The sequence below is a fragment of the Seriola dumerili genome, unplaced genomic scaffold, assembly GCF_002260705.1.
Source record: "Seriola dumerili isolate Sdu_G_001 unplaced genomic scaffold, Sdu_1.0 BDQW01000149.1, whole genome shotgun sequence".
Lineage (NCBI taxonomy): Eukaryota > Metazoa > Chordata > Actinopteri > Carangiformes > Carangidae > Seriola > Seriola dumerili.
In genome coordinates, this window is record NW_019174404.1 from 7,249,075 (window position 1) to 7,261,281 (window position 12,207).

The window sequence follows — 12,207 nt, forward strand, 5'->3', positions numbered from 1 at the left end:
AAATAAAAGTCTCCAAAAGTTAAACAATGTTATGCAACAGAACTATTCTTCTTTCCGATTCATATAATCACCTTATGACCCCTCAGATTTATCTTGAGGTTTTTGTGTAAAATGAAATGAAGCACTTATTAAAGCTAGTGGAGTAAAAAGTACGATATTTCCCTCTGAAGTGTAGTGGAGTAACATTAATTAAAGTATCTGAGCATTTCCTTCAACACTGCTGACAAGAAAATTATGCAGAGACGCACACTGGCGCTTTCCCCTCCTATTGCTTTTGATGCGTAACTAATGCGTCAGGATTTTTGCGTCGTGTTCCTTCTCGGCAACTTCACTCCTCGACTTTCAGCCAACGGCCGGTCGCAGCCAAAACATTTCCTACTTTTAACGCTCCCAGGTTTCTCAACGCTTCTCGGACGTACAACCTGGGAACCAAAAACATCTGGAATAATCAGCGTCTGAGTGGTCGGATGATGGATTTGCGGATTTTACTCCCAGCTCTCCTGCTTGTTTTCGGTTTGGCGACAGTTTTCGCCCAGTCTTCCGCACCTGACAAAGGTGGGAGTGGAAACCAGTAGCTCTGTGGTGATTGAGGAATTTATGGCAGCTGAAATGATTGTCTAACATTGTTTTAATCGCGTCTAGTTGCCTGGTTATTTTTCTTTTAAAAATCACATGTAAACAGGGGAGTAAAACCCTTCACTTGATTTTTGAGACCATTTTTAGCTCTGGATTACCATGACTTGTTCAACCTCTATTTATTACAGCATTCTTTTTACCTTATCTTGTGTCTAACAATTTCTGTTGACTAATGGGAACATGAGAGGACATAAAACAGCAACAAAATAACTTTATTTGAGGTGTTGAGTCTTGTTTGTATTTTCTGGCGTCAGATCATATATCATAGAACAATGTAGCCAATCTTGACTAAAGGCTATGTTTCATCTCATAAAGCTAAACTTAAAAGCAAGATCAACAGTGATATTGGTGATATCTCTGTACCTCTGTTAGTTTCATATCTTTGTGTATTTTTGAAACCTCTCAGCAGGAACAGTCTCTTTTCAGTTCTTGTTCAACCCCCCTCAGGAACTTAAACCAGCAGAAGTAAACAAGCCGACCACATAAGAATGAAACCTTGTTTGTTTACACCTCCATTTTACAGATACATGATACACTGACAAACCCAGCTATTGTCCCATGTAGTCTGCTGATGATAATATGACTAGTCTGAAGCCTGTGTGTTTACTCTGTCCTGTCTCCATGGAAAATGTACCAGGAGGATTAGCAGTAGTTACAAAAACCACAGTGAGCACAAACCTGCAGGCCCCATTTAATCTGCTCCTTGAAGGGTTTTCTGCCAATCTCTCTTTTGTTAAAGTCACTTGTACTTTTCCTTGTGAGGCAAAATGTGTGTGCACCTCATGTTGACTGTGTGTACACTTCTTTGTAGATTATCATGAGTGTCTTAAGTAAACTAACTAACTTTTTTTTTAATTCCACAGCGTGTGAGGCAAAGAACGGGACAAGCTGTGAGGAATGCCTGAAAAATGTGACGGTAAGAAAGCCTTTTGTTCCTGCTGGGTTGATTTAATTGTGGGTTTACATTGTTGTGTGTGTGTGTGTGTGTGTGTGTGTGTGTCTGTGTGTGTCTGTGTAATGGAAAAAGAGGTGTCCCAGGTGGAGGAACTACAGCCAGTGGCTCCTCCTCCACCTCCACACCTGTTAGACTGGTTTGAGGAGAAACTGATCTCTCATCCATCCACACCCTCCTCCGCCATTTTCTGCTTTTTTTGTGTGCATGCATGCCCTACAGTGTATCCTGCGGATGACCTGAATACCCCAAGATTCATTGTTTGTTTACATAATAAAGGAATCATTTTGTGTGTGCTTTTTTTTTTTTTTTTTTTTTACAGTGTTTGTGGTGTATTACAACCAAGACTTGTATGACATATCCAGTGAGGACCATCCTTCCACCCCATGCTCTCTGCCCACTGAATGATGCACGGTGGGGGCTCTGCTGGAGTAAGAGAGAACACACACACACACACACACACACACACACACACACACACACACACACACACACACACACACACACACACACAAAGTAAAGAAAAGTGTGCAGGAGATGTAGAATGTTAAAAGACCTCTCCTAAAAACTCAATAAATAGAATTATATTAAATAAAATTACTCTATCACATCCCTACTGCAACTCCAATGAGCTCTTTAATACATTTTTCTATTGTTCATTTTAGGCAGGTTAGGCATTTGTGCTCAGTTACTGATAATTATAATCAATTAAACACAGTTTTGCTTTTACTGAACCAAATATTTGGTGAGTTACTCAGCTACATTCCTCTGATGTAGGATTGCCAGTGATGATTATTTTCATTATCAGTAAATTAATCAATCTATTAAAAGTCAGAAAACCGTGAAAAAAAATGTTCATCCCCATTTTCTAAAGCTCAAGATGACGACTTCAGATGTCCTGTTTTGACCAGTTGTTCAAAACCTTAAGATAATCAATTTAGAAACAGAAAAAAGCTGTTTCCATGTGATTTCAGTGTGTACTGATCACACATAAGCCAGCACAGTTTTGTGGGTAATGAGAAGGTGAAAAACAGTGTGTGTTTGTTTGGGAGTAACCTGGTCCTAACTGATTTCAGGTAGCCTATCTACAGACTGTATAATTTAGGTATAAGCATTTATTTTGCTTCAGATATGAACATATCACATTTTTATTAAAACTAATGAATTGTTCCACTTCTTAAATTTATTTATTTTTTCGCTGTATGTCTTTTGCCAAAACACACAGCTCTTTTAACTCACAGTAGTCACTGATCATGCTCCACCAACAAGGAGCAATGAAATCAAATGACCTCTAAATCAGTCGCTGTTCAGGGCAGAAATAAGACAAACATTTAAAGGAGCTATTTTCAAGTTGTGCTATTGCTACCTAGCCAACGTTAGCATTAATGTTGCTGATCAGTCTAGAGCAAATGTTGAGAGGTCAGCATCAAACTTCATTCTTTTACTCACCAAGAACTGCCTTCAGCAGTTTTGATTCTATTTCTATCACTTCTTCTCTTCTACTAAAGTTAGCATGCTAACCAGCTAGCTCTTCTCACTTCCTGATACCGAGTCACTGTAGCATCCAGTCTGCCCTGGAGAAGTAGTGCTCTTCAGAGGGCATATTATAACCTCTTGTATTGTAAACACAATAATGGCTGAAGCTCTTGGCAAGACTGGTAAGTAAACAGCTGTTCATGCTAATGTTGGCTAAGTATAGCAAAACTTACAAATAGCTCCTTTTAAAAAATACCAATCCTTACTGCATGCAAGCTAAATTGTTCTATTGTGAAGGTATCTCCATGACTGTGGAATCCTGCATTACTTTGTGTTTCTATCTCTGTTTGTAGTGAACTTCCAGATACTGATTATCACCTTGGCAGTGGTTGGCGGAGTTATCATCATCGCCTTCCTAGTCTGTTTGTTCTGCTGCTGCAAGTGTGAGAACTTTGGGTAAGTGTGCAGTGAGCTGTAGTTAACCTTGTTCAACTGAACAGGTACACTATCATCGTCCACAACATGATCCTGAGTGAATAAACTGCTGTACTTTTGGATCATTTCAACGATGCTACCAATACTTGTGTTCAAAGGGTTAAGACACATCCTGGACACGTGAAGAAATTTTAAGAAATGATTTTAAAAGGTTTAGGTTTAGATTAATTTAATCTTTAATTTCATCAAGTTGTTTTGTTTCTGCTGTTGTTTATGGCACCTGTATTTATAAGGTACTTACATAATGAACTTTACTTATAGGAAAAGGCTCACACATTACTTAATATGTTTTGTTACTAAATGACTATTTACTGTAACCTCTCTGTTACAGAGTATAATTTCCTGGCTTCTTTTCATTATACCTGAGACATGAACAAAATAATACAATACACATGTCCAGTAACTATGGTATAACAATAACAAAAACAGTTCAATTATTATTATTAAATACCAACTTTTCTTGGAAGTGTATTTGAATGATGTACATCAGGGTTTCATTTGTGTTCCTACAAACATTACAGTGAGATATGCCAGAATGCACAGATTATCACGAGTCTGCAGTGGGTGCTCGTAGTGGGTTGTGAAGTTGTTTCCTGAAAGGAAGAAACTACAAGGACAAACACATTGAAAAAAGCCTGATCAACACAGATAGCCCACAACCACTTTGGTCGGTTGAATAGGGACCATGTTACCTTCAGGGTGGTTTGTAGATTGAAAGGAGTTGGTTTCGTCATAGGATATTTTTATCTGTGGCTTATCAGTGATCCTTGTTTAACGTCTCCGAGCTGCCTGGAGAAAAACTTACATTTAGACTACATATTACAGGTATAGAGGGTTTAAGTATAAGAATGAAAATGGGTATAAAATGGTTAAGGCCAGGCTAAGAACCACGGGAAGACTACCTTTGTCAATCAACCATGTGGCTTTCTTCATATTAAATTCATTACAAGGTAATTATGATCAGTGTGTGTTGAGCCCAACACTGAGCATTTCTGTTGGCTTTAGAGTGATTACCTCAAGGTCTCTGTACTTACGCGCGTGCGTGCACACACACACACACACACACACACACACACACACACACACACACACACACACCACACACACACCCACACACACACACACACACACACACACACACACACACACACACACACACACACACACACACACACATGCTGTGTGCTTTCCCATGACCTAACTAAACATAATCTAACTTTGGTCTTGTGTTTGTGTGTCAGATCCACAAGGTTTGAGGCCAAGATGGAGAGACAGGCCAATAAGATGAAAACCAAGCAGGAAGAAAGGTGAGGAGCATTGTTCTGTGCATGCAACATTGACTGTTTAACACTGTTTCAAGACTTAATTCTCCAACAGTGTGGCCATGTGCTGTTGAGCAAAACTGACAGTGAAACAATGCAATTTGACCCTTTACCCTTGTCACGACCTTCTCCTAGCTAACCCATCTCAAAAACACTACAGGTGTGTCCACACCAGGGCTATACACATCACAGGGACAGTTTCTACCCACAGAGCTTGAACAAAAAACTCAGACTTCCTCACCGAAATTGTTTTGCCCTGATGTGTATTTCCTGCTTTAATTATATTTCCACATACACAAGCCCTCCAGTCTGTTTGCAGCATGTCCCCACAGCACTGTAGCCTGCTACGTTTGTCAGCAGTAAACTGTAATTACCAACTTACTGACAATATCGCTGTGTGGAAATTAGTTTGCTCAAAAATGGGTTTATGCAGATCTTAGGGTGCATTTTACTACTCCCCTGTGTTACTGCTCTCAGGTAGCCTCTTAATAGCCTCAATATTTGTGTTTGTTTGATGGTTTACAGTCGACAGTACACCTGATGAACCAACTGTCCCTGCTGCATTGTTGGTCACGATCCATATCAGTTTCCTTCATTGCACAACACAAAAGCAACACCAATAAGGGAAAATGCACACGTCATACTGTTATCAGCTCAGACTGGTTTGTGGCCTCATGACTTTTGGGAGTGTTTGAGAGTGTGAAAAAATATCATGAGTCAGTGTGCGGCTCATAAGAGAGTGTTTTGTCCTTACAGGAGGACAGAGATGAAACAGAGACACGACGAAATCAGGAAGAAATATGGTGAGATCCCGATTTTGCTTTTGACACACTTTTTCTTAATTTCTCTCTCTTTTTCACACGTGTATACTAACATAGTGGAAATGCATGTTTTACTGTTCCTTTTAAAAGAAAAGCTAATTGGGGACGTATGATAGGAGAATTAATTCAAAACTACAAAATGATATAGATTTAGATATTTAATCTTTTTTTTCTTTTAATTATGACATTTCTTGTTAAGTTTTAGCTGTGAATGCAGAGCTTTATCATCTTACTCTCAGCAAAAAACAATTTCCCAAATGTGAAACAATTCCTTTAAATCAATGCAAAACTTCAATGATTGTTTTATGTTTCTCTAGGTCTAAGTGGGCAAAACCCTTACTCCAGGTTTGCATGAGAGTACCAGTGAACTGACATTTTGCACCATGAACCTTTTATTTTTCCTGGACCTCTGATGGCTACGTAAACTATTAAGAAAAGTGACAGTAGTTTTGTACAGACAGCCTCTAGTGTCATTGAGCCAATGAACAGGAATGTTATGTTCACTGTAATGATCCAAGAGGCTGTAACCATAGGCTAGAATAGACCCATGTAGCAGCAGTGTTCTTCAAGACTACAGTGGTCTATCATGTGACTCCTGTAGCATCAGTCTACTCATACTATCTATTAGGTTGAGTATAATTGTACATTATGGAAAGATTCCTCTTTGGTAGCTGAACAAATTTTTTTCCTTTGCTTAAGAAAATCTGTTGCATCTGTAAACCTGCTCTGGGTTGCTGCTGAGATTAGAGATCTAGTTGATAGTGATAATCTATTTTTGTACTTGGTGTAATTTGTCTTGTTTCTTGTTTCAAAATGACTCATTCCTATTCTAAAATGTACATGTTGAAAAGGCAATTTCGTTGTGTTATTGCTGTATGTTCCACTCATAGATGGACTCATGTTTTTTTTTTGTAACATACTAGGTTCAGAAAATACGGTCATTCTATGGCATCAAAATGAAATCTTCATCCTTGCACTCTGAATTAATAAAGAAATAATTAAGTTAAGTTGAATGTGTTGATCTTTAAGTTGAATTGAATCAGTCTAAATTACCTGTATAACCTGTAAAGACACAAACGCCTAATAAAAGACTTTAAACTCATAATTAATTCTGCCAGTGGCAGTGGACTTTTGTTGTGTTTGTGTATTGCCTGCATCGTGCTTTCATTAAAATGAAAGCTCTTATATTAATATTTTGTATCTTTTGTGATAGGAGTTTTTTTCTGAATTTTTAAAAATCAAAGATAATTGATTAAAAGATTGAAGAATGTCAGTAGGGTAGAGCTGAAATATGCCTAACTTTTAGCAGGTTTCTTCAGAACAAAGGTTCATAGGCTGAAGGCTGACAACTTTGCGAGTTAAAGATGATTTTTATTTTCCCCACTCCAGATGTTTGGGATATTTTATCTCAGAAACTAAATCTGACATAAGAAAATACAACTACCAAAAATTACCAAGGCAATGATGGGTTTATAAAATATTTGACATTTCTGAGTTACATTGTATAGTATTTGTAAAGACGCAACTGCAAATACCATCAAGCAATTACCATGCAACTGATATGAACATGTTCTATGACTGAAAGAGAATATATAACCCATTAAATTGATTAGTAATGACTCTAAAATAGCATTTTTTTTTTACATTTATCAATTTAAATGCATCGATGTGAATTCAGATTAATTCTAGTCAGGTTGGACAAATTCCAGTATTGTTCAACACAGTTTCCGATGCAAACCACTCTGTTTGTTTGGTTTTGGACATTACATCCATGCAGCAAGCAAAGCATTATATGGTCGTAATGTTTGACTTAAATTACCTTTTTGAACCACAGTAAAAGTGTTATATACTTGTTCTCAGTTACCTTTGGTTATTTATAAAGTGAATTCATATTTCTTACAGATATATGCCCAAATGTTTGAGGTTTTGATACAGTTCATTAGTTCCAATTCTTCAATTCGCGTGATCGAGGATTTTACGTTGATGCGCGCCCCCGTATCCGCGCTCCCGCGGTTTAGAAGTCACATGGTCTTCTCTCATCCAATGGTTTATTTGCGACTGCGGTCCTAAGCGCGCACCCGTCAGTGGAGGAGACGAGAGGACAGAAGGCGGCAGAAAGACCCAATAACCCTCAATTAACCGATTATTCTGAAAACCGTGACACGAAATCCAGCCGAGATGTCAGAGGAAAAGCCAAAGGTAAGATATTAAGGCTCACTGAGTTGTGGGTTTGCAGTGATGGCTCAGTCGAGTTCCTGCCAAACCATTTCTCAGATGTGCAATCTAAAATGGCCTGGTTTGCACGTTTCTCTGAATCGGCGCAGTGTTTGTTTCGCAAATGAATGAGAACCCGCACATCGATATTTACACTTAGATGCGCTTACCCAACACACTGTGGATGGAAATTGAAGAGGTTGTGTCCCACTAACGAGGGTCTCGAGGATTGTGGGCAGAAATGTCAATTACAGCATGATTGTTATTTGCGGATTTTTTCTTTGTCGAAACGGGACCACGTTATGTCCGCAACGCAGCAAATGCCGCAACTGCAGCAGCTACAAAGAGGCGCTAATGGAGGTGACGCACTAATTTAAAAACTAATACAGTCCTGTTGTTTTTGCTGCGTTTAATGTGTCGGTGTTTGTTTGGCCACAGCACAACAAAACAAAATAGCTAGCAGCGTTAGCCGGCAGCTAAACTTAGCAGCAGTACTGAAGGGCTGGCGTGCCGACCACCTAGCCTGGAGCTAATCATGCTAACGTTAGCATTCTATGACTGCTCGGGAAGCAACATATTGTAACCTGCCTCCATTATTAAGCCTCGTGCAAGTTTGTTTTGGTTAAAACATCTTTAAAGTAGTGTTGCATTATTCCTTCACCACACATTGAAGTTGCACTCGCCTTTTATTGTGAAATTACTTTTAAAGTAGCAGACTGTGTGCAGCTTATAGTCTGGTAACTTACTTGATTGGTATATGTCTCTCATAGCAGTACTGTTACCTGTATTGTATCTGTGACTTCAGTATAAACCCCTTGTTGTAATGTTTGTGGTATCTCTGTGACTTGTAATCTGCTGGTTTAACTCCTGTTAAACACGTTTGTCTCTGCAGGAGGGAGTAAAGACTGAGAATGATCACATCAACCTCAAGGTTGCAGGGCAAGATGGGTCGGTGGTCCAGTTTAAAATCAAAAGACACACACCACTCAGCAAACTAATGAAGGCGTACTGTGAACGACAGGTGAGCTGAAAGCCCAAATGACTGCTTTTGAATCTCTACCTCTCTAGCAACACGCAGTTGTTGTGGATTTGCTGTAATGACCCCTTCAGCCTCTCCATTAGCTGTGCACTTCACTATGCTATTCCTGTACTAAAAATCCTCAGCACATGCTCTTCATGTCTGTTGTCTTGCTCCTACAGGGTCTCTCAATAAGGCAGATCAGGTTCAGGTTTGATGGCCAGCCTATCAATGAGACGGATACACCTGCACAGGTATGATCTATTCACCATTATATTCTCTTTGAACATCACTGATGTCGTATGTTTATGTGATGGTAACACATTACAGAAGCCTGCCATTATTGGAGGGAATTACCTAGTGAAATATTCGGTTTAAACATCGCAAGCAAAATTCAGGCATTCAGTGTCTTTAGATAGCCTTAAGTTATTACGTATAATATTTTAACCCCTGCATCATTTTAGCTGTTTGGTTATTTCTATTAACTGTGAACCTCTGCTCCCCTCAGCTGGAGATGGAAGATGAAGACACCATAGATGTTTTCCAGCAGCAGACGGGCGGGCACTGCTAAGTCCTCCCCACCTCATTGACGGCCACCCTCAGACCACGCCCTAAGCCACCTTCACTGTCCCTCCCCTCCTCATTGCCCCTCTCAGCCTATTATTATTATTATTATTATTATTATTATTATTATTATTATTATTATTATTATTATTCCTTAAGTTTAAAGATGTCTGTCATGGTTTTTCGTCAGGTGTGGGGGGGCGGCTCCTCAGCTGTTTATGTACTGTCTCAGCCAGGACTGAACTTTTGTGCTTGTCAACAGTCTCTCTGCTGGCCAATCAGGACAACAATTTCCTTCTGGCACTGCAGGCTGTGATTGGACCAACAGCACGCCACAGCTGCTCCTGGTTTGTCAGTGCTTCTCATTCACTCTCCAGTGAAAGCTTAGTATCAAGTAGTTTGTCACGGTTTTCATCCAGCGGGGTCGAATGCGGGGCTCTGCAAGTTTTTTTTTTTTTTTTTGCCCAGGGGTCACAGTCAGTGGGCATGAAAATGCTTTTGAAGTGGAAGCACGATCTGAACTTAATACACACCCGCCTTCCATTTCACTTCGCTATCATGTGTGTTTTTTGTCTGAACAGTGACTCCTGCTCTTCTGTCAAAAATGTATTTTAATTCTCTCCACCTTTTAGGTGCTTTTGCTAAAGAGTTCTTCAATGTTTTTGTAATTTTGTTTCTTCTTTTAAAAAATTAACACCCCAGGGACTTGGGATTGTTGGTTTTTTTTTTTTTTTTCTTTTTCTGTACAGAAGTATCAGAGTGGATGTTAGATAAATGTTGTGGGGCTTGGACCAATACTCCAAAGACCGAACTTCTGTTTCATATTTGCTGTATTTGGATCACTCTAAATGCAAACTATAAGGTCAAAACTGTCAGATTTTAAGGGAGTTTGTATTTCATTAATGTTATTTGCTTCTTTGACTGCTACTAATTGGGAAAGATTCTTTTGGGGGTGTCTTCCGTACAGACCAATATTCGGTAATCGCCCGTTAAGGGTGAAATTTCATTTACACCACTGTGGTGCATCCTTATTCGGGGTTAGTTGGGGTCTGGTTGTATAAGGATAATCTTGATGTGGAATACATAACTTTTGGTTTTCTTTCCCTATTTTCTGAAGAAGTGGGCCAGTGATTGGTCCCTAAAGTATTCTTACAAGCTACTCTGCTTGTGGGTTTTCAGGGTGGGCTGTGGGTGGGAGTGACTGGGAGATTGTTCCTTAGTGTTGTTTTGGGGTCAGCTGTCTCATCTCTGTATTGTCCTTGCGAATGTAGGCTGATGGGACAACTGATTCTACATGTGCTTTGAAGAGGAGCAGCCTCCAGTATGAGCAAGGATATCCAACAAAAGTCAGTATGCGTTTTGTCATGCATTTTGAAGACACTTTTCTCTGCTTTATCAACTGTTGAGATAATGTTTTCTGATGTGCACAAGGCAGAAGTTGCAGGCCATTTCTTTTCAACACCTTTTTAACTGCAGTTTTGAAAACTGAAGCTATCTCAAGTGGTGATGAATGTCTCAAATATTTTGCAGTTAAGAGGAGGATGCATGCTGTTTGCATATTGGGAGGGCAGGGAGGTCAACTGATGGAGTTTGGGAGATAAGTGTTCTGTACCCACAGGGCCCCGTTCTTCATACATTGATAACTAAGTTGGCTTGATTTGATTGTTGATGGTCTGACTTGAGCTTGGAGTTTTTCAGTTCAGTCAGGATTAAAATGACAGTCCCTTAGCTCAAAACCTGCAAAAGCGCAAGCTCCTTCATAGTGAGTTGAATCATGACAACCCTTTTTTAAGTTTACCAATTTTATTTTCACATAAGTCTGCACCATTCTTTAAAAGCACCAATCCATCAGTATTGTTATAGCAGAAGAGGTTTTAAGTTAAATAGTCATACACAGTACAACAAAATAAAACCAGTGCAATTGAGAAGAAAACAATTCAGAATGTTGTTTGGTGCAGTATGAACCAGAGCAAAGGACCGTTTTTAACTTTGATATATTGTGAACATAATGCAGACTGTATTTTGAGGAGTTGTGACTGGCCTTGTGAATTTCACCTCATTTTAATCTTTCAAATATGTTCCCATATCTTTAAATGTAGTTGTAGTACAGTTATCAAGACAAACAAATCAGCCTTCCACTTGCATCCGAAGAAGTAAGTTAGCTGGAGAAAAATCTTATGAGCTGGCTAACATGAGCTAAACTTTGTAATGTTTGAAGAACGGGGCCCAGGTCTTGTCATGTTATTTGTTTCTCTACTGATTTGTACATTGTTTGTGGTCTTTTACTACTGTATACAATAAATATAGTTTGGTACTCAGATTTGCTGTCTTAAGCTTCATTATTTTATGTTTGTCTATTCAAAAATGGGTCAAGTACTTAAATATGTAATATTCCACAACTATCACGAGATATTTTTTAAGATGTGGAGGGAGGTAATGAGGTAATGAAGTTGTTAAGCTATATTGTTTCATTAATTTCAAAAGGGAAAGAACACAGCACCAACTTCAACATCAGCTGTACCCCTGCCTTCTCAAAATATATGTAAGTACTATGGAAGGAAACTTTAACGTGGCCTGAATAGTACACTAGTAGTAGAATAGTGGTAGAAGACAGCTAGGTGGTGCCACTGAACCATTATAAGGTCTCTGGTTTGATCTTATTTTATCATTAAAAAAACCTACACATTACACACTAGTATAAATACCCAC

The 12,207-nt window shown here is 39.0% G+C and overlaps 2 protein-coding genes across 2 annotated transcripts; both read left to right on the forward strand.

Moving 5' to 3' along the window:
- The first annotated feature begins 291 nt into the window (after nt 1-291).
- Nucleotides 292-6,786, forward strand: LOC111225878 (pituitary tumor-transforming gene 1 protein-interacting protein-like). Its single transcript, XM_022750917.1, has 7 exons — nt 292-555; nt 1,500-1,552; nt 1,911-2,019; nt 3,418-3,520; nt 4,801-4,866; nt 5,638-5,684; nt 6,020-6,786. The coding sequence occupies exons 1-7, from the start codon at nt 468-470 to the stop codon at nt 6,055-6,057; spliced, it is 504 nt and encodes a 167-aa protein (XP_022606638.1). The 5' UTR covers nt 292-467; the 3' UTR covers nt 6,058-6,786.
- Nucleotides 6,787-7,767: 981 nt separating this feature from the next.
- On the forward strand, nt 7,768-11,390 carry LOC111225769 (small ubiquitin-related modifier 3). The gene is made up of 4 exons (XM_022750796.1): nt 7,768-7,901; nt 8,809-8,937; nt 9,117-9,188; nt 9,443-11,390. Exons 1-4 carry the CDS (start codon nt 7,881-7,883, stop codon nt 9,503-9,505), a joined length of 285 nt encoding a protein of 94 aa, XP_022606517.1. The 5' UTR covers nt 7,768-7,880; the 3' UTR covers nt 9,506-11,390.
- The last annotated feature ends 817 nt before the right edge of the window (nt 11,391-12,207 follow it).